Source organism: Poecilia latipinna, unplaced genomic scaffold (assembly GCF_001443285.1).
Source record: "Poecilia latipinna isolate Pla-1442-1.1 unplaced genomic scaffold, P_latipinna-1.0 Scaffold1481, whole genome shotgun sequence".
Classification (NCBI taxonomy): Eukaryota; Metazoa; Chordata; class Actinopteri; order Cyprinodontiformes; family Poeciliidae; genus Poecilia; species Poecilia latipinna.
Genome location: NW_015114097.1, coordinates 40807 through 68771, shown reverse-complemented (window position 1 = coordinate 68771; position 27965 = coordinate 40807). Strand labels below are relative to the sequence as shown.

At 40.3% G+C, this 27965-nt stretch overlaps 1 protein-coding gene across 2 annotated transcripts in view; it reads right to left on the bottom strand.

Moving 5' to 3' along the window:
* The window catches only part of rem2 (RAS (RAD and GEM)-like GTP binding 2), a 60399-nt gene extending 34615 nt beyond the window's left edge, over positions 1 to 25784 (bottom strand). Inside the window, exons 1-4 of one of the 2 annotated variants that reach the window (XM_015057660.1) lie at positions 25625 to 25784; positions 25233 to 25435; positions 20037 to 20373; positions 15101 to 15174 (exon numbers count right to left, since the gene is read on the bottom strand). In XM_015057660.1, coding sequence (XP_014913146.1) covers positions 15101 to 15174; positions 20037 to 20373; positions 25233 to 25244 — 423 coding nt within the window. In that variant the 5' untranslated portion in view covers positions 25245 to 25435; positions 25625 to 25784. The other variant, XM_015057659.1, reaches the window with a different exon arrangement.
* Between the last annotated feature and the right edge of the window lie 2181 nt (positions 25785 to 27965).

Here is a 27965-nt window from a genome sequence, read left to right as displayed (position 1 = left end):
TAAACTTCCCCAGCCGGGGAAGTTTGGACCGTAAACTTCCCCAGCCGGGGAAGTTTGTTCTTTAAGATTAGAGAAATCGTTCCCTAGGACGATTTCTCTTGATGGGTCCAGTCTTAATGTCACTATCATTAGAGCAGTGGTTGAGCTCTTAGACTCAACGGTCTTCATTTCACCGTAAACTTCCCCAGCCGGGGAAGTTTCTTCTTTGGGATTAGAGAAATCGGTCCCTAGGATGATTTCTCTTGACGGGTCCAGTCTTAATGTCACTATCATTAGAGCAGTGGTTGAGCTCTTAGACTCAACAGTCTCCTTTTCAATCCAAACTTCCCCAGCCGGGGAAGTTTGTTCTTTAAGATTAGAGAAATCTTGATGGATCCAGTCTTAATGCCTCTATCATTAGATTAGTGATTCAGCTTTTGCACGCCTCTTTTTCCTTCTTATTGCTCCAACCCTTCTCAATCTGTGTACTTTAGGCTTCCTAGAGAAATCGTTCTCTTCATCATCATCATTCTCTCCATCAGACCGACCTGACTGATCTTTCTGTTTGCTGTGGCCTGACGAGTAAACTGCCCCAGCCGGGGCAGTCTGCTCTGAGTTTTGCTGTGAAGTTTCCTTCACAGCTGGGGAAGGTCTGAAGAGGTACGCGTCAAATTCGTCGTACTCATTCTCATCTTGGTAACTACTGATATCGAAGGTGATCCCAGGAAGTAGCTTGTTGAAAACCTTCCTTACTCCTTTTGTTATCAAATAACCTGCACTAAACGTCAGGGGGAAAAACATGGAGGCGATTCCGATCTGTTGCATTGTCAAAATCTTGCTTAAAAACGTTGCTAACACTCAAAGAGATGCTTGGATATGACCTCCTGTTTTGAGACCCAAGCATTCATAACCTCAAATGTTCTTTGATCTATGTCATAGATGAGGTCATAGCTACAATGAGTCTCTGTAGTCTGGGGGAATGTCTTGCTTCTGATCGTTGCTATGGAAACGGTCTAATCAGTTCTGCATGACTCAAACTATTAACCCTTTGCAACTGCGTTACTTAATCATTCGAGGCGCCATGACGAACTTCAGAAGGGTATATTTCAGGAGGCTAGGGACTAAAACAGGAATTTTAATGGTTAAATATTAAGTTTAGATTGAAGATGGTATATTAAAACCATTCATTTAAGTGGGATTTTTCATCATTCCATCAGGTTTAAAATTTTGAATCATACTTGACTTAAAAATATCTTAAAAGTAAAATTAAATGTAACTTACAAACATTTGCTGCTGCTGTTGTAAATTGCGACAATAAATTTTGCCTGCTTGGAGAAGAGCTTCAAAGAAATAATTTTGGTTTAATAATTTTACACGTTAGCATAGAAATAGAATAAAGGATGATCCCAAAGAAATGATGCTGCCGCTCCATATTTGATGGGTTGTAAACGACCCACTCGAACACATTTGTTCTGTACGGTGTGGAAATGTAAACAATAGACAGAACGTGATGTCTTCCAGCTTTTTCTGTGTAACTGAGAGCTTGACACCAACAGCAGCACAGCGTCAGCAGCCCACATTGCTGATAGCCGGGAAGGAGATAAATGAGTCCATTTCTATGCTTTTCTGTAAACTGGTTATAAGTCTGTTGGTTTTTCACTTTTCTTGTATTTTAACTATTAAACCAACTGGTAAACAAATGTTTATATCTGTTTTTAAAAGAATAGTAGCTTCTCTCTTATGTCTCCATCAGATGAGCAGCATTAGCAGCTTTTGGTGACATTATTAATAATAATAATTAGATTGTTTTTGAATATGATGCAGGATTTAAAATTAACTGATGAAGATGGTCTATGTGTCAAGTCTGGCCTGGGAGAGATGTCTGTGGTTCCCTTCTGGACCTTTTACCCATCAACCCGATGTGGAAAACTATGTTCAGAATTTAGGTCTCATAGCATCTCAAGGTGTCAACATTGTAGCCAGTGGGCTGAGGGAAATACAGCTCCATTTGTAGCAATTCAAGAGCTACACAGCTTTTAAATTTCATCAGCACAGACACTCCAAAGGACACAAAGAAGCAATTATTTTTATTTATTTATTTTTACTGTTTTGTCATAGAACCCCCAAGAATTTAAAACTACTTTCACCCCTACGTATAAATAATTGATCGGTCCTGACAGGAAGGCAAGAAAACAATATTTTGAACACTCATGCATTTTGTTATGCTGCAGTTTCCACAAAAATTGATATCAAGTGGTTGGTATAGGTGACATGTAACATAATACATGTTATACAGTCTTATGTATAACTTATACTGTGGAACTGTGATGTTTTATTAATCAAGGTCATCCTACCTGTAACTAATCTAGTGTCACATATGCACAGTTGGTTCAAAACAGAAACAATGAAAGTTTCCAAAAGCTTACTGTGAAACATTATGAAAATAAAATGAGCAACAGTTCAAGATCTAGATGTTTTATCTGTAGGAAAGCAGTACAAAATAAGCCGCCTGGATGCATCACATCTAATACCCAATGTACTTATGTCCTCCCGTAAAGGCAATGCCAGAAAATGAGGAAACAATCTGAGGTTTACAGATGTGCAAATTGACATTATTAAAGAATAAGGATTGCAGTGAGCTCATATTTACAGCTTCCTATTATATTTTCTATAAACCTGTCAGAAATCCTCACCTACTGGCTCATCAACGCAAATTGTATTTCAAGAGGAAGAATGGCTCTGGAGCCATAAACACTTCTGAGTGGATCAATACGATAGCACAGATAACCCCGTCTGTCTGAACTCTACATCACAAGTGTGTTTTGAACGCCTGAAAGACAGAAAGATCTCCGCAAATTCGCTGACCTCGTGTGTGTCTCCGTGTGTAAACGTGTGGATGCCCTTGTCCCTGCTCCGCTGCCCTGAAGGTACTGTAAATTTCTGTCCTCCAGAGAGTTTCAGACAGCTGAAAAATTCACAAGGCTCCAACGTAGAGACCTCCGCACTCTGTCTGTTTGATGGAGCGCAGGAAATAGGCGGGGGAAGGCAGGAGGAGAGGGAGCTACCGGCCACCTGTCACCCTCCGAGATGGGGGGGAAGATGATGAGGAGGTGGAGGAGGAAGAGGGATGGAAGGTAAGAATACACAGTGAGGGACTGAGGGAAAACACAAATCATTGTAAACAAATGAGTAAAGACGCAGACGTCAATTAGGATCACGACGGAGTGCTTCAGGAGAAACGCTGCGACCGAGTTAATACATCTCTTCATCTATCGCAGGCAAAGCAACTCTGGACAGAGCCAACTAATGCTCCCTCTGCACTTCTTTTTTCTCTCGATTAAGCAGCTCTGCTCAGCTCACGGAGAGCGGGCCATCTGTCAATACTTACCCCTCTGACGCGCAGACGCACACAAACACAAAGCCACCGGGGCCCACACACGCAGAATAATTTAAATCATCTGTAAATACAGTCAGTCATCACTGAGCAATCAGGAGAATAACAGTGAAATATTTTAATAAGGAAAGACTTCATGCTGATTAGGGCTGTGTTATTTTAGACTCGGTTCACCACGCACACAGGCTTTACCGTCCCACAGTTGCTAAATACAGAAGTGATTGGCTGAAATTACAAATATGAAATACTTTGCTGCTCTTGCAATCTCTGGTTGTTTTGCTTGATTTGAGGTTGGCTCCTTTGTTCTTGGTTTGTCGATACTTACAAACAAAAGTTAGAAATTGTTCTTATGTAAATTCCCTTGCTAAGTCGGGTTTTTCAATCACTAGAGTAGAGAAACTTAGTATAATTTAGCCTTTGATTTAACGTTTTCAGTCTCAGGGATGCACTGATTGTTGAAATGATGACTGGAATCTGCCAAAATTTACACTCGACTGACTCAACCACATAGATGACGGTGGTTCTCAAAGCGTGGGATGCACTGGCCAAGCAACTTAATATTTTATTGGGTGTCCTCAATTTTTTCTCTCGGTGCCGTATTTTTACTAGAACGATAACCATGGGCAAAATGCCACTTGTCATTCAATCCATTGGGTTTGTCAGCAACCAATTGGCAGTAGCAATTTGTCCAGGTTGGGTTAGGCTAACCCCTGATCCTCCCACATGCTTCGTCCGAAGCCAAACAGACGATGTGCAGTCATGTGATTGCGGACTGTTTGCTTCTGCAAACACTGTTCATACAAAAGCACAGACCTTAAATCCTCTGTTTTGCTTTTGATGAAAAGGTCAAGGAGCTAAAGCCACACTTTCCTGTGAACGACATTACAATTTCCATCCAGGACTTATAAACCTCTTTCCAGGATTACTATGATAGGAGATGTGTAGTGAAGAATCGTACAAATGTAGATAATTCCTTACAGTGTCAGGAATTCACAAGTATTCATGTCTGAATACTCAACTGTCTATAAGTCTATAAAAAGTCTATAAAAAATAGTCTATAAGTCTATAAAAAAAAGTATTGCATATTACACTGACCAATTTTTGACCAATAAAATAAGTGGTACCTCTCAGATTCAGGATTCTGAAACAAAAAGTGTATTCTCTCATTTCTGGTACATTTTTGTATTTTTTTAACAAGTTAGAAAAAATAAGTAAAGGGTAAAGACCTAAAATTACTTTGCAATATTGTGGGAAATTTCTTTCCACTTGAGTTGCATATTTTTTATTACTAACTTGAAGCTAGAAACAGTAAAGCCTTTAAACTGCTGAGGTTTTGGACAGATCATAAAAGTTATTTCCAGCAGATGTTTTACCGTGAACGCGCTGCTAAACTTCCCATCCCAACAACGGTTGCACCATATTAGGAATGCGTCGCTGTGACAGTACAACTGAATTCCCACAAGTTTTATCTAAATCAGGCGTGGGCATCCAGGGCAGCAAGGGTCCATCTGTTTCGCCAAATATATTACTGGCAAGAGCATACAGTATGAAACTTGGAAATGAAATAGCCGACCCATTCATTGCCGTCCAAGCACTCCCCTGCGATGCCGAGACTGTTGCATTGTAATGAAGAAAACTTTAGGATTCTGAATATCTTAATTAGGCATAATTAAAATAAAATATTGCAAACTTTTGACAATACTTTAACATGTGGACTCTGAATACCAATGTGCATCTGTAGGAACTCACCATCATGACTCTGTATTAAAATGAGGGTGGCTTTAAATTTGGCAGATGATTGCTGCTTGGGGCCGCATCCCAAAATAGCTCCACCATATGCTTCATGTTTCTGCTCATCACTTATCTATCTTGTCTCTACTGTTGATTTTCAGACAATCAAAACATAAATCTGCAGCAAAATTATATGGGTGCATTCAAGTCTTTCATAAAAGCTTAGAAAAAAATACACACATCAAAACTGTTTCTGGAATCAGGGAAACAATATTTTCAAAAGGAGGACTTTTTAAAATGTCATGAGCAAAATCTTCCACTTTTTCTTCTGATATCAAATGACTGGGGATTTGCCGAGTGTGGGCTACCCCAAGCAAATTCAGCTCAAATACATCATGTCTGATGCAAAAAGAAAAGTCTGAAAACCTCTGGCCCATCCTGCAGCTTTGGGTGTCAAAATCGGACAAAACTGCACAAATTTGACATGCAAGGAAAAAATAAGACGGAGGTAGAATGCAGTTTACTGCAAAACGCAAATGCTGTGATAAAGAAATGAAAGGCTGATGCATGCTCTGAAACTTTTTCAAATGTAGTCACGTTACAACCATAGTCTTTAATGCACTTGATTGTGTGCATTGGGTTTGGGATTGGCATTACAGACTCTATAACTTTGAGTAAACACAACCCAGGCGATTTTATTAGACGCACTCAAAGAATCAACACAAACCTCAATGAGCCATTTAAATCTCCATGATATTTCAGTCCAACACTCTACACTTCACATAAAAAAACAACCAAGGGTTCTCTTCTTTATTGCTTCTGTCTCTCTTCAAACAAAGCTGTAGTCAGTATAAAGAGTTTTCTTTGCTGCATTTTTGCAGAGTGATTGACTTCTTGTCCTCATTTGCAGATTATTGGACATAGAAGCCAGTCATTCCTGGGCTCCATAATGCTTTCATATAACTGCATTGCTCACATACATTAGTGGGTATCCAGAAAAAACACTTAGCTGTTGGAGTCCAACACAGCATTTGCGACCATTAACATTAAGGACAATGAATCACCTATGAGACATAATTTGCATAATAAGCTGTGGCTGTAATAGCGCTCAAACTATTATTCTGTCTGATTGTGGGGAGAAAAAAAAACAACACAAAAAGCAAACACCAGAGCAGAATCTGACCCTTTTTGGAAAAGTGCTTGATCGCGCATGTGTAGCATGCATTCGTCATTATACAACATACTCCTCTCTTCCTAGGAAACAGAGCCAAACTGATTGCAATCTATTGGCTTTTAAGCTGTTTGCTTTGCAAAACAAGATATGAGAGTAAAGCAGCTCAGGGCCTTTACATGGAACACAAAAGGTCAGGCGTATCTCCACCTGCCTTCACAAACACGAGCTCGCATGCACCAATAAATACATAGGCGCTCCTGCTACCATTTGACTTTATCAAAAGCAAACATGTACACTTTGCACACGTCTGGCGCTTTGGTTTGCGATCTATCTGCAAGTCCGACTGGCTGTCTGAGCAGAATGAAAGACCGGGGAGATCGATAAAGACACAGGGGTGATGAATGGAGGGATTGAAAAAGGACAGGAAAAGGAAGCAAGCAGAGAGAGAGAGAGTAGAAATATAAAAGAGGAGGAAGAGAATGTCGCTATGTGGCAAAGGCAAAAACCTGACAACAGCATGACAAAGCTCGGTGAAGACGGAGCGCTGAGCTGGTACTTTTCCTCTTTTTTCCATGTTTTGCTGCAAAGAGGAGAACCGCCCCACAGGAAATGCATTACTAAGGTCATAGCTGCATACGTTGCAAAGGCAAAACACACATCTGCTCGTGCATTAACACACATACGCCAACCACCAGAGGCCAACGATTGCCGAATTCAACCCACCTCAAAGCAACGTACTGTACGACAATACACGCTGTTGCACGCCGTGTCAAACCACCTCCTCACACAGTCGCATGGTGCATACACTAAGGCACGGCGTAATAGTGAGTGTTTCTGTATGACCCAGATTTGAGCCTTCATACAGTATGTTGGCATGCGGAGCCTCCAGCCTGTCCATTAGCAAATCCCTGAATCCCTGCGCACTAGTCATGCTGTTCACGCCCGACCTCTGACCTTCATATTTAGGTGGAGGATGAAGAGGATTTGTGTCTTGGCAACAATGTGTAAAGTAGTAAAAGCATTATGGGAACATTAAATTAAATATACTGCAACATTTTTGGCAAATAATCTTAGGGTTAGTGCATTTATCTTAATTTATTTTCTTTTTTTTACGCAGGTTGAGGATTCAGGAAAAACGGGTATCCTTCACATACAAACAAAAGAAGATGGAAGCTATTATACCTTATTCTGTTGTTTATTACCAACAAAAGTACTTCAACAGAACAGAATATAGACTAAGGAAAGCTATAGCAGTGTGTATGTGTAGAGGTGGGCCATGGTGCAAATTTCAGTGAGTGCTATAATAATTAAGTGCATTTAGCCATTTAATTTCAGTCTACTTTGTTGTTACAATATCTCTCCATAAAATCAATAAATGTAAACATGATGAGCACACAAGTACCGCTGCTCTGTTTCCCTCCTTATGTCAGAGGGAATGAATAAAACATCAAGCTGCTGGAAACCAAGCATATGCAAACTGAAAGCCGATTCAATAATTATGGTCTTTATTATTAAATATATACAGTGGTGTTTTTTCTGCAATTTTCTGCAACAGATGCTAATGTTCATCCAAATGACTGAAATCACTTTTGACTCACTCCCAATTTTGTGTTATCTAGATTAATATTGGAAAAAGACGGCAGCGAATCAGATTCATAGTCATCTATAGTAATAAATATGAGAAGCTATTTCATTAGTCTTCATCCCCTCCACACCACAAAAACACTTAAATTAAGGTAACAAATGTTTTGTTGATCACACGAGTACTGTGATCACTCTGATTGTTGTTTCACATCATTTGTTTACAACTGCGTTCAGTTTGAACAGCGCAGTCAGAAACCCTCACTGTTAACCAGCGGTGTTCCACAGAGCTCAGTCCATGGGCCCAGTCTTTTAATTATTAATCTTCAGTTTAACTGCTATGCAGATGACACACAGCTGTGCCTGTTTACCATGGCTAACTCTTTTGTTCCTGCCTGTTTCGTCTGGTTGTTTAGATTAAATGAAGATCCAAGTTGATGAAAAGGTTGTCAAACACGGATGAAAAAGAAAGTTTCTGCTTTTGGTCGACTCTTTCTAAAAAGCTGCATTCCTCATTCAGGACAGGCAGTAACTATTCATCCATCACTTCACGTTGTGAGTGTAGGTGTAATCTGTGACAAAACCCAGTATTTTTGAAAAATATATCAGTACTTGTTCTTCCTCCTCATACTTTCATTTTCACGCCATCCTTTGTCAATTTCTCACACCAGATTCTTGTCATGGTTGTATTGATCATCACAGCTGTTGCTCTCTTCCTGTGGTTTATCCCACAAACCTCCACTGGTTCAGAACTCAGCCGCTCACGTTATCACCAGAACCTGTTTCACTGAGCTCCTTAAACAACTCCTCCTCGTTCCTGTTAAATATCTCCTCCTCACGCTCCAAGCTCCATAATCCAACTCCTTCGTACCTCTCCGAGTTGTTCTAACCTTACGCTACGTGCCAAACTCTTCCATCCTCCTCTGTTTTCCAGCTCTCCAATCCATCTGCCAAAACATCCATAATGAGCTTTAGAGCTGTCAGCCATATGGTGTCCTGTCTCTTGAGTATTTTCCTTCTATCTGCACAATTGTTCGTCAGTAACTTTAAAAACTTGTCCTGAAATTCCCCTTTTTGAATATTCATTTCACAGTCGTGGAAAAATTAGGACATTTCCTTAAATTGTAATCATCTAATTACATATCTGATTAATTGCTGGTTAACAACACAAATAATACATATTTTATTTACTAAGCAAATTAAATTGACACACACTTTGTATTATTAAATTGTGGTTTCTCTTGGGGTGAACTTTGATTGTAAGACCGAGGAACAATGGCAGTTGTTATTAAATGTCCATTTTTTTGCATAGTGGAATGGTTGATTACAAAATTAAACAGGGCAGTCCTTCTAAATATTGAACAATGACAATTCAATCATTTGTACCAGGTGTAATGAATTTGTGTATGATCTCCGTCATTTCAAGGAGAACTAAAGAAAGCATTTTTTATTACATTTTCCAAAACTGACAAAAGGTCTTTTGTTCCGTTAAAACTACAGAATGTTGTAGCGGATACACATTTTTCCACATGACTGTTAATCAGCAAACAAGGTTAAATTATACTGCTGTAACTTAATTTTGACAGTTTAAATATAGATGCGTCATCTCTAGTTCATCACTGTGATTGTTTTAACCATATGTTCTTATTGGTTCAAGAAAACCCAAACAAATAAATCTACTGTTTTTAAATGTTAGCTAAAATGCTATAAGGATACCAACATGCTATAATCCTAGTTTATTTTTTGGAAATAAACTAAAGCTTTATATTACAAGCTATGTAAATTAAGAAAAGAAAAGTAAAGTAGCATGCAAAGGTTTGGAAGTATGTTAAGATAAAATTTTACACAGTTTAATGAAACCTTAGCTATTCAGATATTTCTTGAAGCGGTAATGAAAGTGTTATTGAAAGAGCTTCATCCTGTTAACTTAGATTTAACAGGATATCTAAGTTGTAATACTTTGCCAAATACCCACTGAACTATGAAAGCAAGCAAGGTGAAGCAGCACAATTTACACAAAACTCTGAAGAAAAGAGATGACACCTATGGGTTTTTGTTTTTATCCGAATTCATTCCTATTGGATTTATGAGACACAGTTGCTCACTGCTTAGCCTAAGGGCACAACAGATATATTCCTCATTGATCAACAATGACATGCGCTTTTACCCAGCGGTTCCGTTAAGCTCTCGTACTTCAGAGCTTATAAACGAAGAACCAAGGAGAAGCTAAGCAGATGGGACAGAGAGCATGCGCATATCTTTTCCACGACTGTGTAAGAATTACAAATAAAGCCATGGATGAGCATTGAACCACTTTGTGGACACGCTTCAACCGGTTCTGGTTCAGAACCTCGTTTTTGAAACAGTGGCTATTGATGGAGGATAGATGATCGTTTCAAGCGGTGACTCGATTTCAATCACAGTTTTTCCAATTCCAGTTTTAGTCTCTGACCATAGAGAGGGCAACTTCAGCCATTAAGTATTTTAAAGTCCATGTCACGTCTCTTACCACCAACAAGTGATAAACCAATTTCCTTATAAAATTTACTTTGCCTATAAAACTGTACTCCAGTAGAGTAGGCCTAATTTAAATACATAAACATTTCAAAAATGGTCTTAAAATGATAATTCAACATGCAAAGACACTGCTATTAGCTGCTTTAAAAAAATCACAAAACAGACAAAACAGAATATTCACAGAATTAGAAAGGAGACTCTAAACTTCCAAATGAATCAAGCAAAATGCTCCTAATGGAGAAAAAAGGTGAATAAAAACTTCAACATTATTTATTACAACTAAATATTGAATCAATAATTCTGCTGAATGATGCAACTTTGAACTGGATTTTCTACCACTTTGAGTTTGGTACACAGCAAAAAGAGAACAAACTAAACTGCCTAGCAAGCAATACATACAGCTCTAGTAGGATGAAAAACATGGAAGAGCAGGAAGAAGATTAAATGTCGAGAAACTTCCTTCCTTGGTCTTGATTCAACACCAGCCTGTCTCACTTCCAAGAACTGGCAGAGTGATTCTTGCTTCCCTCCTCTAAATGAACAAAATGTAGCTGCACAGCAATTACTGCCCTCTAAATTACATCCTTAATTTTTTCTTCTCTAACCTCCCAAAACGTAATAGGGCATCCGAGTTTTTAAAAAGGTCAGCAGCTCACTTTCATAACTGCATGCATGTGCATTGTACATTCTCCCAGGCCTCCGGCAGCACCAATCTGCTGTCTATGATAAATATTTTAATTTCATTTTATCAAATAGTAATGAAAAGGCTAAAAGTGATTCAAGTTTGATACGAATTCAACCACACTGGAGTACTTGGACAACACAAACCCATTAAAGAGAATGATGACAATGCCCTCCAGGGCCTCTCCGTAAACAACGAGCTGTGTAAGACATTCTTGTCGATCTAAAGCAGAGGACATCACAGACCAGCTAGGTCAAGGCCAAGTATGTCAGCGTTTCTATTTCTGGTGCATGGATGACTTATTTAAACCATCCTACGTTTCATGACACCCACAACACTCACAATGCCCCGGCGTCTGCTTGAACAGACTCTCTGCCTTCTGTGCATGTGTGCTGGAGGTGAGCACATACACAGATGCTCCAACAAATTTCAATATCAGAAAAACTGCTTTAGTACATTCAAAAGCAGTTTTTAGATGACAAATTCATTTATTTAAAAATAAATAAAAAGGCTATCCAAGTTAGTAACATGTAAAACAACTGAGTCACAATTAAATTGTAAATTAGCTGGAATTGTAAATTATAATTTCTTGGAAAGCTGAGTTCAGTTTCACATGCCTGTTTGTAGATTTAAATAGCAAAATTATTGCGATTGGAAAACAATGTTGGCTAGGAAATCTCACACACCTGAATCTTATCTGAAGGAATTTGGAAACTTTTATCACAAATATTTTAGGCTTTTCTCAGTGAGATGGGGAGGGATGGGAAGGGAACGGCTAGCCACTAAAACTTAGATCCAAGTTATATAGGGCGTCCCAGTACAACTTTTTCACTTCTGATGCGATACAGATACCGTAGCTTTGAGTACTGGCTGGTACGATATTGAATCACATATGATTTTATAACTTATTTTGTTGTGTGGAATGTTATAAAAGGCTTCATCGTGTGATGCTACTCAAGCAGAAAATGAGAACTGACCCTTTTGTTGTTAATCAATAGGTCTGATTTAGATGGCGGCTGATATATTCCAATATTCATTTTCTGTCTGATATCGACCGATTTTCGATATCGGTATCAGATCAGATCTACCCTAAACCGGACCCAGAACAATCTTGTTATAACTCATGTGTTATTTAATGTAAAGCTGAAACTAAATGGTATTTCAGGAACAGAGCATCATACTGACAGGAAGACTCGGTGGTGGCAGTGTGGCTGCTTTAGGATCTTGGCATGTTTTATGGAGCAGGAATCCTCATCCAGCAGTGCAATGATCCAAAGCACATCTCCAAGTCCCCCATTCAAATGTCTCAAAGAAAAATGGTGGTTTTGAAGTGGCCTAGTCAAAGTCTGGACTTGCAGTGGAATGTCTTTGTACAGGCCTCCAATGAGACTGAATCAAAGCAGTTCTGAAAAGAAGAATGGGGCAGAGATATAAATGAAACCTTACACGTTGGTTTGGGTCACTTCTTTCCTTTAAAAACTGAATTAACAATTTTAAAAAATCCACCGTGTATGGACTCAAGTTCTCTTTTTATTCTGTTTAAAAATTGCTTGGTTATCTAAAACATGTAAATGTGACCAAAAGAAAGAAAAGAAAAAAACAAATCTGTGTGGGGACAAATACTTTTTTCACAGCTCTGTATGGAAATCTGTTCTTCCCAGTTTTCTCCACCTGGGATTTGTTGTGTCCAGTGAAAATTCCTCCTCCTCCTGCTGCTCGACCTCGCCATCAATCAGCTGCGTTGAAATGCATAAGAAGCACTTCAAAGAGCAACTGCTGAGCACAACAGCTTTTTCAACGTTTTCCCCCAGTTTGTGTCGCGGGGTGAGGTGCTGATTTTGTTGCCGTGAGAGAGCGACCCCCCCCCCCACTGCCAGCAGTGCTGCATGCTGACCATTCTAGCATGATGCCATGCGTGAATGAGTGATTAATCCTGCCCTTGTGCGTGCATGTCTCGTGTGCTCGTGTCTGTGCATGTTGCCATGGTAACCGGGGTGTAGGTCGGACTGCCCTGCGGAGAGCACTCGCAGTTCGCTGCGAGGCCGGAAGCCCTGCCTCTAGGGGACTGCGAGTGCTGGCAGAGTATCCAGTGCCACCGCGAGCTGGGTTCTGGCACTGACTTCATACCTGGTTTTCTGGATTTTATTTATTTATTTATTTTTAATTGTTGGGTTTTATGTGTACATGACTTTAATCTTTCAACACAATCTCCAAAAACACACAAACAACAGAAACATCAGGAACGGGAAGCCGTCCAGTCCTCCCTGGAGTCATTCCAAACTTACGTCCACCGCTGCTGCTGCTTCATCCCTTAATGCCCTGCCTCACTTTTTTTAAACATGCAAAGAGTAACAGATGCAATTAACTAAAAGTGAGGGTTTTTTTTCTTTTCTCCACAAAAATGCTGCGAGAACAAACATGAAGCCATCTGGGGCACTTAAGAGTGACGACAGCTGCAGGACGGAAGGACAGCTAGATTACTGGTGCGAAATGAGCAGGTTTTTCTCCGGGGTTCTTCAGAGTTAAATGCAGCTCCATGTGAATAATTCAACCTGAAGAAGGAGAAGGGCCCCTGCTGGGCCAGTGGACATCAGGAATAGGATGATCTGCCCTGCAGAGTAATTAGAGTGCTCTACAGCCCGATTATCTCATTAATATCCATAAATAACAGCATGCCGTTTGATCCAGTATAATGTCATAAGGTGCAGTTTTGACAAGCGCTTGCTGCTTCCTCCCCCCCCGCCTGTTGCGGCTCAATTTTCCACCACTCCAGATTTGCAGTATAATGATGAAGCAGAGCAATAACAAAAAACAAGAACATGCTTTTAGATTTAGAACTGGATTTTAAAAAGATAGAGCTTTCCAGTTTTCCAAATGAGAAAACTTTAAAGAGTTTGAAAAGTGCGAGTGCAGCCGCTCCTGTAACTCTTCCACTCGGAGACACACGAATGGCCATCGGAGAAATGGAGCAAATAGCCTGCTCCGTTTCATGAGCGGAGGCAAAGGATAGCCGACATTGGAGGAACCGTGGATGCTTTAGGATGAGGCTTGACTCATCTGTGCCGTTCTCCATGCCTCGGTGTTCGCATTGATGTTTTCTGTCAGTCAGCCAATTGGAGTTAGCCTCGAAACTTTTTCTTCTAACTTTACCTTGGAACAGAAATATCAACCTGGGGTTATCCTGAGAGTCAGACTTTTTCGGCTCTACGCTAACGGATGTCACGTTTCAAAAAGGAACGTCATAAGTCAAATCAGAAACATTTAATCTAACCACTGAATGAAGTAGGTGATTCGTCAAACATAACATTTAGGGTGAATGGTCGTATTGTTAGGAAGACAGTGGAATCAGATTGGGCGTCACAGTTTAAGTTTTATTTGAGGTTTGAGATGCTAATCAGCTGCTCACCGTTGTGAAAACATATTGCCATGTTTATGCATCGTTGCAACTGTCTGGAAGTAAATCAGTACAAGCAAAAAGTTGCAGTTGCGCAGCGTCCAAAACCAGAGGGAAAAATTGTCCAAACATGGAAATTGTGAGACAAAGCGTTCCTGCCCTGCAACATAATCAACATAATCACAGCTGTAAGCTGTTCATGTCAACTAAATTTCAGCTAAAGAGCTTAGAATCATTGCCGCAATTATTACATATGAAGTGAATGCAGTTAAAAATAAGGTAATCTCTAGCTGTTAAATTCTGAAGCCTACTTGGATACCTATGCAAAAGCCTCCCAGAACTGAATTAGCTATTCAAGACACCTTGTAGAGATGTGAAAAAATGCTGCAGTAAATGCATGTAATTTCTGTCATTCTTTACTAATACAATGTCATCGAAAAGTTTGAATTTATTGTAAAAATTAAATGAATTATGACATAAGCAAATTGACCAGAAGACAAAGATAAAATCTGCTTCCCATTTAGTTAGTCTAAACACACAGACAATGTCCGCAGTAGTTTGACTATTCACGCCTCAAACTGTCAGAGAAAAAGTTCAAAACCAACCTGACGAGCAAGAAATAAACCAGCTGAATTGACTGTCACTCACCTGTTTCCAGTTGTCAAAAATGATGACTTTGCTGTCCTCATCGTCCACCGTCACCGTGCACTCATAGCCCTCACCTGCAGACAGACATCAGTGTCACATCCATCAGCTTCACCACCACTTCAGAAACAACACAACTACTGGGCTATAAATGTGTTGAGACAAAAACATCCTTTCAACCACCAAAGTGGGACAATATCTAGATTGTGCTGCAGAAAGCAGAGCAGTATTCGTTAAGGAAGTGTCTGCAGATTTCCAGGCGCAGTCTTAGAGTGGCAGCAGGTTAATGCCATTTTTATCAAATGTTCCTTCACTTGGACCCAAAAGTGAATCCAAGTGTCAAGGAGGATTTTTAAATAAGTGAGGCCAGATGACATTCTTGCACAGATATCTTTAAAACTGCTGAAACTATGCAAGTCTTATTAGTGGGAGCAGCAGAAATCCAAGTGGGTAATGAAGTGAATTTATATGGAGCTCTTCTAGTCACACTGACCAGTCAAAGCGCTTTACTATCAGCACATTCACCCAGTCAAGGGAGAAGCTGGAATCAAACCAACAACCTTACAGACGACTTTAATTCACTGTCGATGGATAGTGGATGGATAGACACTTTGTTTCATTATTGAGCATTAAAAACTAAAGGGCACAAACTTAAATCTAAAGATTTCCAGCTATGCTCAGAGTATAACTTGTATTACATTAAAATCAAGCAAAAACAACATCTTATGCCATACATAGCAGGTTTAGATTTAAAGTTTCAATCAATCAATAAGGTTTTGTTTTTCTGATTGGAAATGACATGAGCATCCTCCAAAAGATTAGAAGACAAAATATAATGGCTATCAGAATAAAAGTAGTTTCTTTTTTTCATTATTTATCAATATATATACTTGTTAAATACACTCAACAAACAAATGTCTATATTGGCATTACATCAGTGTTATTTTCCAGTCAGAAGAAACATGTTGGTAAAGTTATATTACTTTAGCTCAAAATCAGCCAGGGTTATGAATAATATCTGGCTCGACTGAATCTTTATAAACAAATTCCAAGGCTGTGCAAACTTTAAGTGATGCTTAAAGTTCAGTCCTATTGCTGAATATGGCGCTCACACCCCGTGACCTGTAGCTTCTCAGCAACTAAAAATAAACATCAGGTATTTGAATCAAGGGCAGCAAAGGTCCATCCAAATGGCCAATTATATTATTGGCAAGTCGAGCGTAGAATGCATACTTAAAATATAAAAAAGCCTTGGAAATATCATCTCTGAGTCATCCTTTGCCATTCTGACAATGGAAACACTGGCATTGCAATGCCGAATGTGCAGCTTTAGATAAAAAAATAAATAAATAAAAACTTTGGTAATGACCTGATTGTGTAATACTGTTGAAATTGTGTGTGTTACTGTACACCACGTTAAATCTACTAGCTCTTTAAGCATATATGTGGAACTGATTTTGTTAATTTCACTCTATAAATGCCTTGGACAGAACATCTTCAACAGCGTATCTCTACTAAAAACTCCAACCTCACTTACATATTTGACAAGGCGTTTTCTCAACTTTGCACTGATACAAAAGTTTTCAAAGATTTTGAAGCTAAATAAGGTTTGTTGACTTCAAATTTTAAGTTAATTTAGAATATGAGAAGGTGTAGTAAAAAAACAACAACAAGAAACTACTACTAGAAAGTGCCTTCTTCTTTCTGAATATGGCGCAGTGATCCAAGGGCACAACAGGAGCTGATGTAATGAATGCTTTTCAGTGTGGGCCAGGGGCATGTTGGCTGTCACCTCGGGGTGACAATGACTGATCGACTAGCTGGCTGAAGAGTCGAGGGCCACGGCTGATTAGCCCTGGTGTTACACTGAGCTGTGTGTCAGCAGATCTGCTGACTGACAGATGCCACACCGGAGCGCAAAGAAACGTCTGACTTTGGCTGCTTTAATGTGACATATGCTTAAAAGGAAAGAAGCGAGGTGTTCGATTCACACAAAAAAGAACTTCTTCTTCAAGCTGTAGCTTGAAACCACAACTGAATATTTGTGGTCTATATGCAAAATGGTTTGTCTGGCTAAAGACTAACAATGCACATCACCCTGAGAACATGAGGGGAAAGTGGCTGGAGCTAAATACAAAACAATTTTGAAAGAAGACAAGTTACACTGTGTTGCAGTTATCTGGGAAGTGGGAGCTCGTGGCTGGTTTGACGTAAGACCCGAGGTAACGGCGTTCGAGTTAAGAAGTTGGAATTTCAACATGGCGATGCCCATAACCATTGTTTGCAGTCGCTTTTACAAACATCATTTTACACATTGCTTTCCATAAGCAAGCACCACTTTTAGTTTGTTCGGTTTAGAGTTGCAGGTATTACCTGTAACAGTGATTTTCAACACACTCTTGCTTGTGTGCCTTGTAAAATAAATGTGTTTCTGCCACATTTTCCTATTGTTGATGCAGAAAGCGGCCATATTGAAAAGCAAAGTCTGCCTTACAATTCATAATTGGGTGATAGTCGGAGTTGCTCCCAGACTCTCAGGGTGTTCCAGTTGATTATTTCAAATGGGAAGTTCCCAGTTCCAAGTACAACTGGAGTGCAGCAAAAAGGGTTGAAGCTGTGGTCCTTTCAGCACCATCATGATCTCAAACAAAAAGCTAGAGCTGCATGCATATTCATTTATGAATGGCCTAATAAAAATGTAGCCCAACAAGCTGCTGTTCAGCTTTATGTCTTTTAGAAACAAGACAAAACAAATTCAGTTTCTAAATGTTCAAAGGTAGAGATACACCAAGAGTCTTGAAGCTTTAATTGTTGGGAAATGTAGTTCAGTGCCTTTATTTTTTACTTGCAGAAAGTTTTGAAAAAACTACAGATTTTTTTCACATTGGTGGTTGGTTGTAACATCAGAAATTGGAAAAAAAAAAAAAAAACCTTTGTAAAGTACTATAGGACTACATAAGTGTTTACTGTCTGATGTAGCGTAGTGTAGAATCAGGGTTGTGACTGCAGAGACGTATTTCACCAGGCCTGCTCTCTGCTCCCATTAACGCACATCTGGCTCTGGAGTGGACACAGCTGCTCTTACTACAGGATTCTGCTTCCAAATCTTTTTAAACAGGACACTTTAGGCTCAATAAAAGCACAACAGGCAGCTTTAGACAGGCAGTCTGAAGAAGAATAGCATAAGCAAGACTGCCAATTGTCCAAAATAAGCTGATAACAAGATCCAGACCGCTGACATGTCTCTCTGCTGGATAGGAAAATATGAATCTGCTCAAAACTGGAACATAAAAACTAAAATGGAGGACTACAAAAATATAGGGTATTAAGATGTTGACTCATATGATCTTATTTTTTTATGCTTGTTTATTTGCTTGGACTTTTAGATTCTGTTGGATCTAGTTGATTATTTAGTATGCGCATCATACCAAATGTGAAAGCAGTCTCCTACTCTAAATCCCATTGAGGCAGGAAGTGGCTGATTAACCAAGATGTTTCACTTTAATGCTCCAGATTTGTGTTGAACTGACTTTGTGGCTCAGAGAAGAAATAAATTGATCTTGCTAGAATATGTTTTCAAAAGTGTGTCTTCTAACAAAGCTTTAATCTCCAATGTCCTTCACATCAGGTGTGCCACAAGTACACATTTCTTTTACCACCGGAGGAAACTATCCATAAAAAAGATGTAAACACACCCTGCTGCTCCCCGTGGTTTCTAAATGTAGGTTAAAGATATTTGTAATTGAATTGATGAACAAAGTGGCCAGTATTAATGTTTAGGTTGTATTTTGGTAAGACCTATGAGCAAAAAAAGAAAAAAAAAAGAACTGGGCAATCTTTAATAGCCATAAAAAGATGTCCATGAACATCATTTGTCTAAAGGGCAGTTAAGAATAATTTCCTCACTATGCACTGTGGATAGAAATGGGAAGAAATCTCTTGGAAACTAATTGTTAGAGACTTGAAGCAAACAAACAGAGGAATCCTGGGATCCTCCAATTTTTCATTGCAACCATTAAACGGTAAAAAGACTATATTTTTATTTTGTTTTATCAAGTCTGAGGACTCTAAAGCACCAAGTTATTTACACGCTGATGATGGTAAGTTTCAGTTTAGCCACAGCTGCCCTGAGATAGACTGACTGAAGTGAGGCTGCCGTTCACCTCTGACCACCAGCAGCAGGACAAGCAGGTGACCTCTGCATTGCCAAAGGACACAATGAGTGAGACCAATGGAGCAGGGGCTTCAAACCAGCAGGACACAACCCTACCCCTGCTATCATTGGACAATGTCTAAATGGTGACTGCTTATTCGAGAGTGATGTCAGCGAAAAGCCTTTTTCTGGAGCAACTGACTTTTCTTTTTAATTAAAAAAAAGTACAATTTGTCGTAATAAAGCCTAATTTCAACTTTTACCCAGCCTGCCTGAGATTATAAAACTGACATTTAGAATCTGGACCAAATTTATGCAAAGTTATACGTGTATAGACTAAATCAGCAGTCTAGTCTCTGTCTTGGACGGGTAGTTAGTCAACATGGCATTGAAATCATCCTATAGAAACCCTTTAGGTTATGCTGAAGAGAAGAGCACATCATGATCCAGGACTCTGGATGAGCTAGAGATATGGTGCAAAGAGGAAAGGTCAAAGGTACCTCTATCTGTATGCTATACCCTTGTGAACCTTTATGGAAGAAAATTAGGTGATGTCCTACGGCCTAAAGGAGGTTGTACAAAGTACTGACAGCGGAGGTGCTAATAATTGTGGTACCAATGTTTTTGTTAAAACAGTATTCTCACATAATAAATATACTGAAATAAAAGGCTGGATTATAATGCAAAAATATAAATGTATTATGTATCTGACATTTTCTTTGCCCGCAAATGCAAAAGGTGCTGCATTTTTAATAAAGATCTCCCACTCAATGTTCAATGCATTACCACAAGCTTGCGTCTCAGAGTCTATAGAGAGCGATCTGTCCGACTGTCCGGCCAGGGATAAGGCAAGCGACGACTTGCCCACGCCGTTCTGTCCCAGCAGCACTATCCTCAGCGCCCCTCCGTGGCTCTGGTACGTCGGCTGGGACGCCGCCAACTGGCTGAAGGAGTCGTCTCGAGGCACCGCTGTGTCACTGATAGGCAACGTGGTGGGCTCCTCCAGGCCCGGTATCCAATCGCAGTCGTCGGATACGGCCTCCTCTCGCCGCAGCTGGTGCTTGACGGGCAGGGGCGTGCTCCCTCGCCGGAGGGGTGGCGCCGTGGTGAGAAACATACTGTACTACAATTAAACAGAGATAGATAGAAGATGTAAGAGCAAGTACGGGGAAGGAGAGGAGCAAGTCAACGGCATATGGTTTCTTTGGATGGAGAACGAGCTTTAAAATGCTTCTGAAGCACATCTACCTGTCAGACCGCTAAGCACTGTCTGTTCTAGTAAATGTTGTCGGCGGAAAATTTGCTGAAGGGATCCCTTCACATGGTGCCTGTGTGTGTGCAAAGAAGAGGGAGGTGACAAAACTGAAGGTGAGGTTCCAGGGTGAGGAAGAAGATGCTGATAGACGAGAACAGAGTCAAAGGACAAAACAGAGAGGAGAGGTAGTAAAGGCTGGCTCGCTGGGCAGTGAGATGAGCTGGACGTGCAGAGGCGCTGAGGGATTGTAAGAGACAGCAGGCTGATAAAGACAGTGAATAAGGTGGAGACCTGAGAAAAGAGAAGTATCACAAAGGAGAGACAGAGACAGAGAGGCTGCTGCTCAGTGTAACAAAAGGTGTAAGCGTGATCCGGAGGCACTGACTATACACTGTTCATGGCGACTGCAGCACGAAATCAAGTGAAAATGCAATTTCTACACTGTGGAGCATAACTGAACAGTGGTGTGCTGGAGAGTCCACATGATGAATCTAAGGTTCTGCACACACGCGTATGCAACTGCAGAACGTCCACCGTAGATGACCCTCATCAATATTAATACAGCAATTAATCCAGCTCCAGCAGCACCACTGGGCATCTCTGGCTCAGAGTCTGTGCAAATTCAACAAACGCCAGCAGCAATTAAACAAAGGGCAATGACACAGAAAATGAGAAAAAAGAAAAATAATGAAAAAAAAAAAAAAAAACCAGTTCAGAAAAATACAACTCACCTGTTTCATTAGAAATTGATTCTGACATGAAATGATAGAACAAGCTCGGGTTTACTAATGAGAAAGCTGGAATGAGATCGCATGTCACCAGATCCGTCAACATTTGCTAGTCTGACTTGAGACGCACTTTGCCATGAACTTGTGAACTATGTTCAACATTGACAATGGATGACTCTTTTATTTTGAAGTAAGCTGCCCTGTTGTGTTGTGTTCAGGAAAAAAAAAAACACAAACTGAGTCAGATTAAAATTATTTGAAAGAATACAATGACTAGCTGACTATTAGCTGCTAAGAATTGAAAAGTTGGCATCTGGTTCAGAGTTTTGTGCCTCCACTACAAATTAGTGTTGTTTAACAGAAGCTGTAGCGTAGTGGAGAGCAAGAATGAGGCTGTGAATAGCACATACACAAGCATGATTGACAGCACTAAGACCCTCCTCCTGGCTGTGACTGGTTGTTTCTGAAGGCTGTATTTCTATAGTTAGCAGGGGAAGCACAGGGAGAAGGCAGAGGAACCCGATATTTTTCAGACAACATGGCGACAGCTTTAGCAAAAATATATTAAAAAATGATCCAAGCTTTAAAGCCACTACCACTCTTTACGACTGTATGGATTGATCATATTTCTTTTTAAAAAAACAACATCATGTCTTGCTTTTGCAGACTTCATGTTGTGAACCATCTTGTCTCATGAGCTAGAAGTATCGCTACACTGCAACTAATGAGGCCTGGATTTCACCTGGTTTAAAGTCTGTGTTGAGCCACATTCCACAAATAAGAAACCACACACGTACAGAAGTAGAAGACAACGATCGATACCAAACCTGAACTCGTCCAACTGTTTCAGGTTAAAATGTTTCCACTACCACAGCCTCTCTGTCGGAGGCAGATTTTAAAATTCCTGAAGGTAAAGACCTTTGATTGGGTGGTTGATACAGTAGACAGAAGCAGGAAACATTGGGTTTAACCTCAGGGAAGCTGAGCTGCATTAGGATGACTGACTGCTCTGGTGTAAATGAAGTGAGAACTTTCTCCACCTTTTGCAGCCCATGAGTACACAAGAGGATTTCAGCACTTCCTTACTGGCCTTAAAATTAATAAAATGCAACAAAGGTTGAAATAATTGAAAACATATACAACAGTTGTAAAATTGCTTATGTGTAAATAGCACATCACATTAAGTTTAAAGTATGAAATAGTACATGCATAATTTAACTGCACTGCATAATGTTGTAGTGTACTGTAAAATCAAGCAATAGTTGTATGTTATAATAAATAATGCAATACCATACAAAGCCTGAAAATATTTTTCAGTGTCAAATAGTACTTATTTCACAGACCATGTTGTGTAATGGGGGAACAGCCACGTCATTCTCCCCCCAGCAAATAAAAGGAACACAACACTAAAAGATATGAAACACTGGGTCTTTGTTCTGGAAAGGTCTTTTTGAACCTCAGTAAATCTTTTTGCTTGTCTTCTCCATCAGTTAAGGCCATCTTAAGAGTTTGAAGCAAGACTTAGTTCCCAGTCCCTGGGATGATGCTGTCAACACAAGCAGTAAGGAGCAACAATACACCTGCATGTGTTTGCATTCGGCTGGCAGGAAGCACTGCTGCGGACTGGTCACAGGTCACAGCCGCCTGCAATGCCAGGAAAACTTTCTTCATTTGGCATTTAAGATGAAGTAAAACCTTCTTTGTCTGTAAACATATTTCTAATATTACACAAAAGAAATTAAGTGGCTGACTGTACAATCTGCGGACTGTGCCAATTTTTTTATCCGATTAATTTTATAATCAAGATAATGGATAAATTAATTGATTACTAAATGAATCATTAGTTGCAAGCCTATTTCTATCATGTCGAACATTTTCCGCTAGCTAGTTTAAAACCGTATAAAGGAACACATTGCCCTCACAACTATGTCAGGTGGTGCAGGGAGCAATCAGGTTTATATTTATAATGTATCTATACACAGAAGTGTGGATCCTACAGCTGCTGACAGTGAGTAAGAAGTAGAGTACATCGTAGACAGGTCGCCTGTCCATCACTCGGCTAACACAGAGAGGCAGCCCTGCTCTCTCACACCTACAACTTAAATTAGATTCATCAATCACCCTAACCTGGATCCTGTTAGACTGGGAGACGAGTCTGTGACTGCTCCACTGTATATTACAAGGATAAACCGCTGTGTAATTTAATATATTATGTCATATATGATTAGCAGATATGCACATATTGTATGCAACTATGTGCTGGAGTTGTTAGAGTGGATTATAGTTGTGAAATACGGTGATTGTTGAACGTAGTAGAAATCTACAGGGTAAAAAAAATTTAATTATTCTGAATATCCTCTAAATAAATCCGCTGCAATTGTCATCAGAAGTTACCAAATTAGTAAACAGGGTCCATTACTCGTGATTAAATGTTGGTGTAAATATAGCTGCCCTGTGAAAAGTTCAGAGGTTTAGTGGGGAAACCGCATTATGAAGACCAAAACAGCAAACAAGTGATACAGAAAAATGGTTAGGTTATGAAACAATATCCCACATACTGAATCCTCAGCTCAGGTGGGGATGTTCTTTTTTTTATTTTTTTTTAAGCGAAACAAGAAAGCTGGTCAAAGTTGACAGGAAGTTATTTGATGCCTAATACAGAGAAATCCTGAATGAAAAGATGTTAAGACTTGAAACTGTGTAGTTTAAAATAAATCATATTCATGTGTTAGAATTATTCAGGCAACTGGCTGAATGAAACCCAGCTAGTGGCAACAATTGAAAATTGATGTTTTTAGGGACTTCTTATTGTCTAGCTGAATGAGTTGGAGCTATTTTGCAATGAAAAATACGGAAAAAAATTCCTATCGCTTCATACCGATTATACTTGCGTCGCTGCAGCTAAAAGGTGTTTGGATCTGCTCAAAGTGAAATGGATATAATACAAATACGGTGCACTGTTTTTTAGATTTTTTTTTTTTTTCTGAGAAAACTTTGTAAGCCGTGTGATTTTCCTTCACAATTATGCCCCACTTTGTGAAGTATAAATACAGCCTAGCAAAACAAACTGAGAAGGGATGGGTTTTTGTTTGTCAGCCAAAAGAAAATAAGCAAAAACTGAAATAGTATGCAACAGTACAGCAGGATTTAGTGTGTAATATTGTTATACTAGAGCTTACTTACAATTATTTTATTAGGAGGGTACAATAAATGGTTGTAATGTCAACTAAGGCCACGCAGTCTACTTATTCACTGTACAATATGGCATAATATTGCATATACTTAAGTATACTGTAGTGCTTTTACGTCTATAAAGATGCCAGCTGAGGTGTGGCAGCTATGGCACCTTTGCACTATCTCTTACGCAAACGCACACACACGTTTGCGCACTCTAATCCATCTCACGGAATCAGCGGGGGTTCCTCAATTAGGTTAACTGAACGAGCTAATCAATTAGGCATGCCTTGAGTGTCTGCAGCAGAGGCAGGAAGCCGTGACCGGGCGGGCCGAGGCAGTTTGTCAGGGGTTAATCTGCTCCTCACCAGGCTTGCAGAGAGAAACTGGGGCAAACAACGGCAGACGATGCAAAATTAATACCACGGGCAATGTTTGTGTTCTCCCGTAGTCTGTTTCAGAGTAGTAGCTTCTGTTCATTATGCGGCAATTCTTGAATGCTCACAGAAACAGAGCATAAATTATGAGGGCTTATGGTAACCTAATAATTGGGAAGGAAAATGTGACTGTTTAAATGCTGTAGTTAGTTAAAAGTCCATCTGTTGCGGTTTACAAATGCCTGGCACTTTAGCACGGGTTGTTTAAGTGAGCGCGCGAGATAAAGCAGAATGAGTTTTGGGGAAAATAATGTGACAGAAGCTGTGTGTTGTCCACCTGTGCGTCTATTCTCGGCCCCAGCTCAGAGCGCACGTTGTGTGTGTGTGTGTGTGTGTGTGTAAAGAGGTGTGGTGAGAGTGCGGGTGGAAAATGTGCGTCGTCTCTTACCTGGTCAGCCATGGTGGTCAATAAGCCTTCTCTTTATGGAGCCGGGAGAGCGGCGTGCTTTTAGGTCATCTGCGCTGGCTGTGGACCCGGCGTCACATTCACAGCGGCGCACCGGAACAGAGAAGCAGCGCGCGCGTTCATCTAACCGTGCTCTTGTTGTTCCTGCCCTGGCGCGTGGGAAACTGGGATAGGTGGTAGTAGGTCTGTGGAGGAGGAGGAGGAGGAGGAGGAAGAGGAGGAGGAGGGTACACCTGCGTCTACGTTCCGATTAAGTAGCGCCGTAAATGTGCTTGGGGAAAGACAGCAGCGCCGCAGCACATCCCCACTAGTGTTCTCCTTGTCCCACTGGACGGCCGTGTCTCAGCGCCGCCCTTCCCACCTCCTGCTAATACCTGCATCTATCTCTCCTCTCTCTTTCTCCTCGTGTGTGTAAAGGCGCGTCCCTCAGTGAGAGTGGAGTGATCCTCCGACGGGTTGGGTTGGGTAGGCAGGGGATGTTCAGTAATGGAGTAAAGGAGTGCCCCTCACTTCCGCCTGTCAAAATTAATATCTATCAGCTTTGTGCTATGTGAGGCTTCCTCAGAGTAGGTGCGCCTCACCTGGTGTGTTGCCTTTCACCGAGGATTTAATTGGGAGACAACTATGGGGAGCGGCCGCCAGAGGGCAGCAGAGAGAAGCCCAGGGAGAAAAAACTAATAAAAAAACTGATTAGTTCTCATGAACTTCTTAAGCACAGAAACTCGTTTTTTTTTTTTTTTTTTTTTTCCATTCTTTGAAAACAATGAATATCATTTGTGGGATTGGACTATTTGTTTCTGTAAATCTGCAATGAAATGCAATAACTTTAACTGCTAGCAAGCGTTGGCTCAAGAGCATCATTTAAATTTTCCCGCCAATCACCATCCTCTCCATGAGACTGTAATACATCAAAAGAACGTCTTCAATCAGGGGCTTCTTCAGATTTTCTGCAGCACAGACTGCTACAGGAGAGCCTTCCTGCCCACAGCCATCACAATCTGCAACAACTCTTTGAAGAATCTTGAATAATATGAGTTACAACAACATTTAATGTCCTTTTAGGAGTTGTAAGGTATTTTTTCAATTGAATGGAACATAGATGTTAATTTCTATTCTTGACAGGATGCTAAAGAACCCTAAAATACAAATGAGATTTTCTGCGTTTGGTGGGAATTTCTTTTACACCCATGACACCCTGACAACATAACCTGTGAGACATATCCTCTGAATGTTGAATCTGTTGCAGATTTTTCTAATTTTTAAGTGTTCGAGCTCTTGATGGCTGCAGAATTTAGATTTATATATATATATATATATATATATATATATATATATATAATTTTTTTTTTATTTTTTATTTTTCTGAATACACCTAAGCAGTATATTGCAGATTTATGTGCTCAGGTCTTTAACGAAACCTTAATTTCAATTGAACGCTGCTGTGGCATTCAAGAAAACTTCCCAACTTTTGTGGAAATGAGGTTAGATGTTAAGGGTTTGCTGGTGCTTCCAGGCAAATGAAATGAAATGTTCACTTTTAATCCTTTCTTTCTGGAACATCCAAGACATTAGTTGACAAATTTCAGCTCAAGGCGTGATTTGATAAATAAAGTATCCCCCAATTGCTTAAATCATTGATTAGCTGAACGAGCCAAGGCACCAGCTGCCAAGAAACACTAGAGGAACTGTATTTAAACTGCAGCTGAAGTCAGAAACAATGAGAGCACCCACATTGAAATGAAAGGCTTTGCTGCCAACACTTCTCTGCCCCTGGCCTTTCAAATCGAGCTCCAGTCTCTCTGCTGGAAGGGAAGTGAAGTGGAGCACATGCGAGAGAGATTTATTTTATTCTAAAGACAGTTTACAGGAGCTGGGTCAGCCTTCAGATTGCGCCGCGCAGCTTCGATCATTCGTTGCAAGAGCCAAAGGGATGAACGTTTGGGAGGGAAGGGGGAAAAGTTTCAAAACGGTTCGGATGGATTCAGAGCAATTTTCTATGTAAAATTCCTCATAATATCAACAGAGGATCAGCATCCTCGTCAGATTCAGGCTTGTTTTCAGCTCTCGGGGCACAGATTGATTTAATTTCACAGACCAGTCGTGTGATCACAGGCTCGGAAGCCGTTTGTCCACACAGGGGTTGGTGAATTGAACCAAGCAATTTCAGCAATGAGACGGACGGCTAACTAATAGAAACAGTCTGAACAATGGGTTCAGGCGGCGGCATCATGTTAATGGACTCGGTGGGTTCCTGCTGAAACTAGAATGCTAAAAAGCATGCTCTCCTGCAAATTACCTCCCAGGGAGGGCTTCCACTGTAGACACGCGTGTTTACGGACCTTGAAAATTAGGCCTGATTTTATCCTGGTCAGAGTAAAATACCAAATACATAAAGAAAGAGAGGTGAGGAAAAGGCATGAAACATCGTGACACCAGCTTCTATTGGTGACCAGAAACCATTTCTGCCACTTAGTGCAAATTAATATCAGCTGGTTTAGCAGCAGCTGATGCCCTGCTTACACGTGTTTCATTACCAAGAAAGCCAGAAGAAACTGTCCCGATCTGTTGGGTTTTCCGTTCCTGTGTATCCCTGTGTTTGCATGTCTGTTTATTTAGCTCTTTCCATCCTGCCATTTCGACTCTGAACCTTCCTAATGTTTTTCTGCAGCTCGTGTTTCGTAAGTTGCTTTTCATCTGCTCACTCACACACCTGTG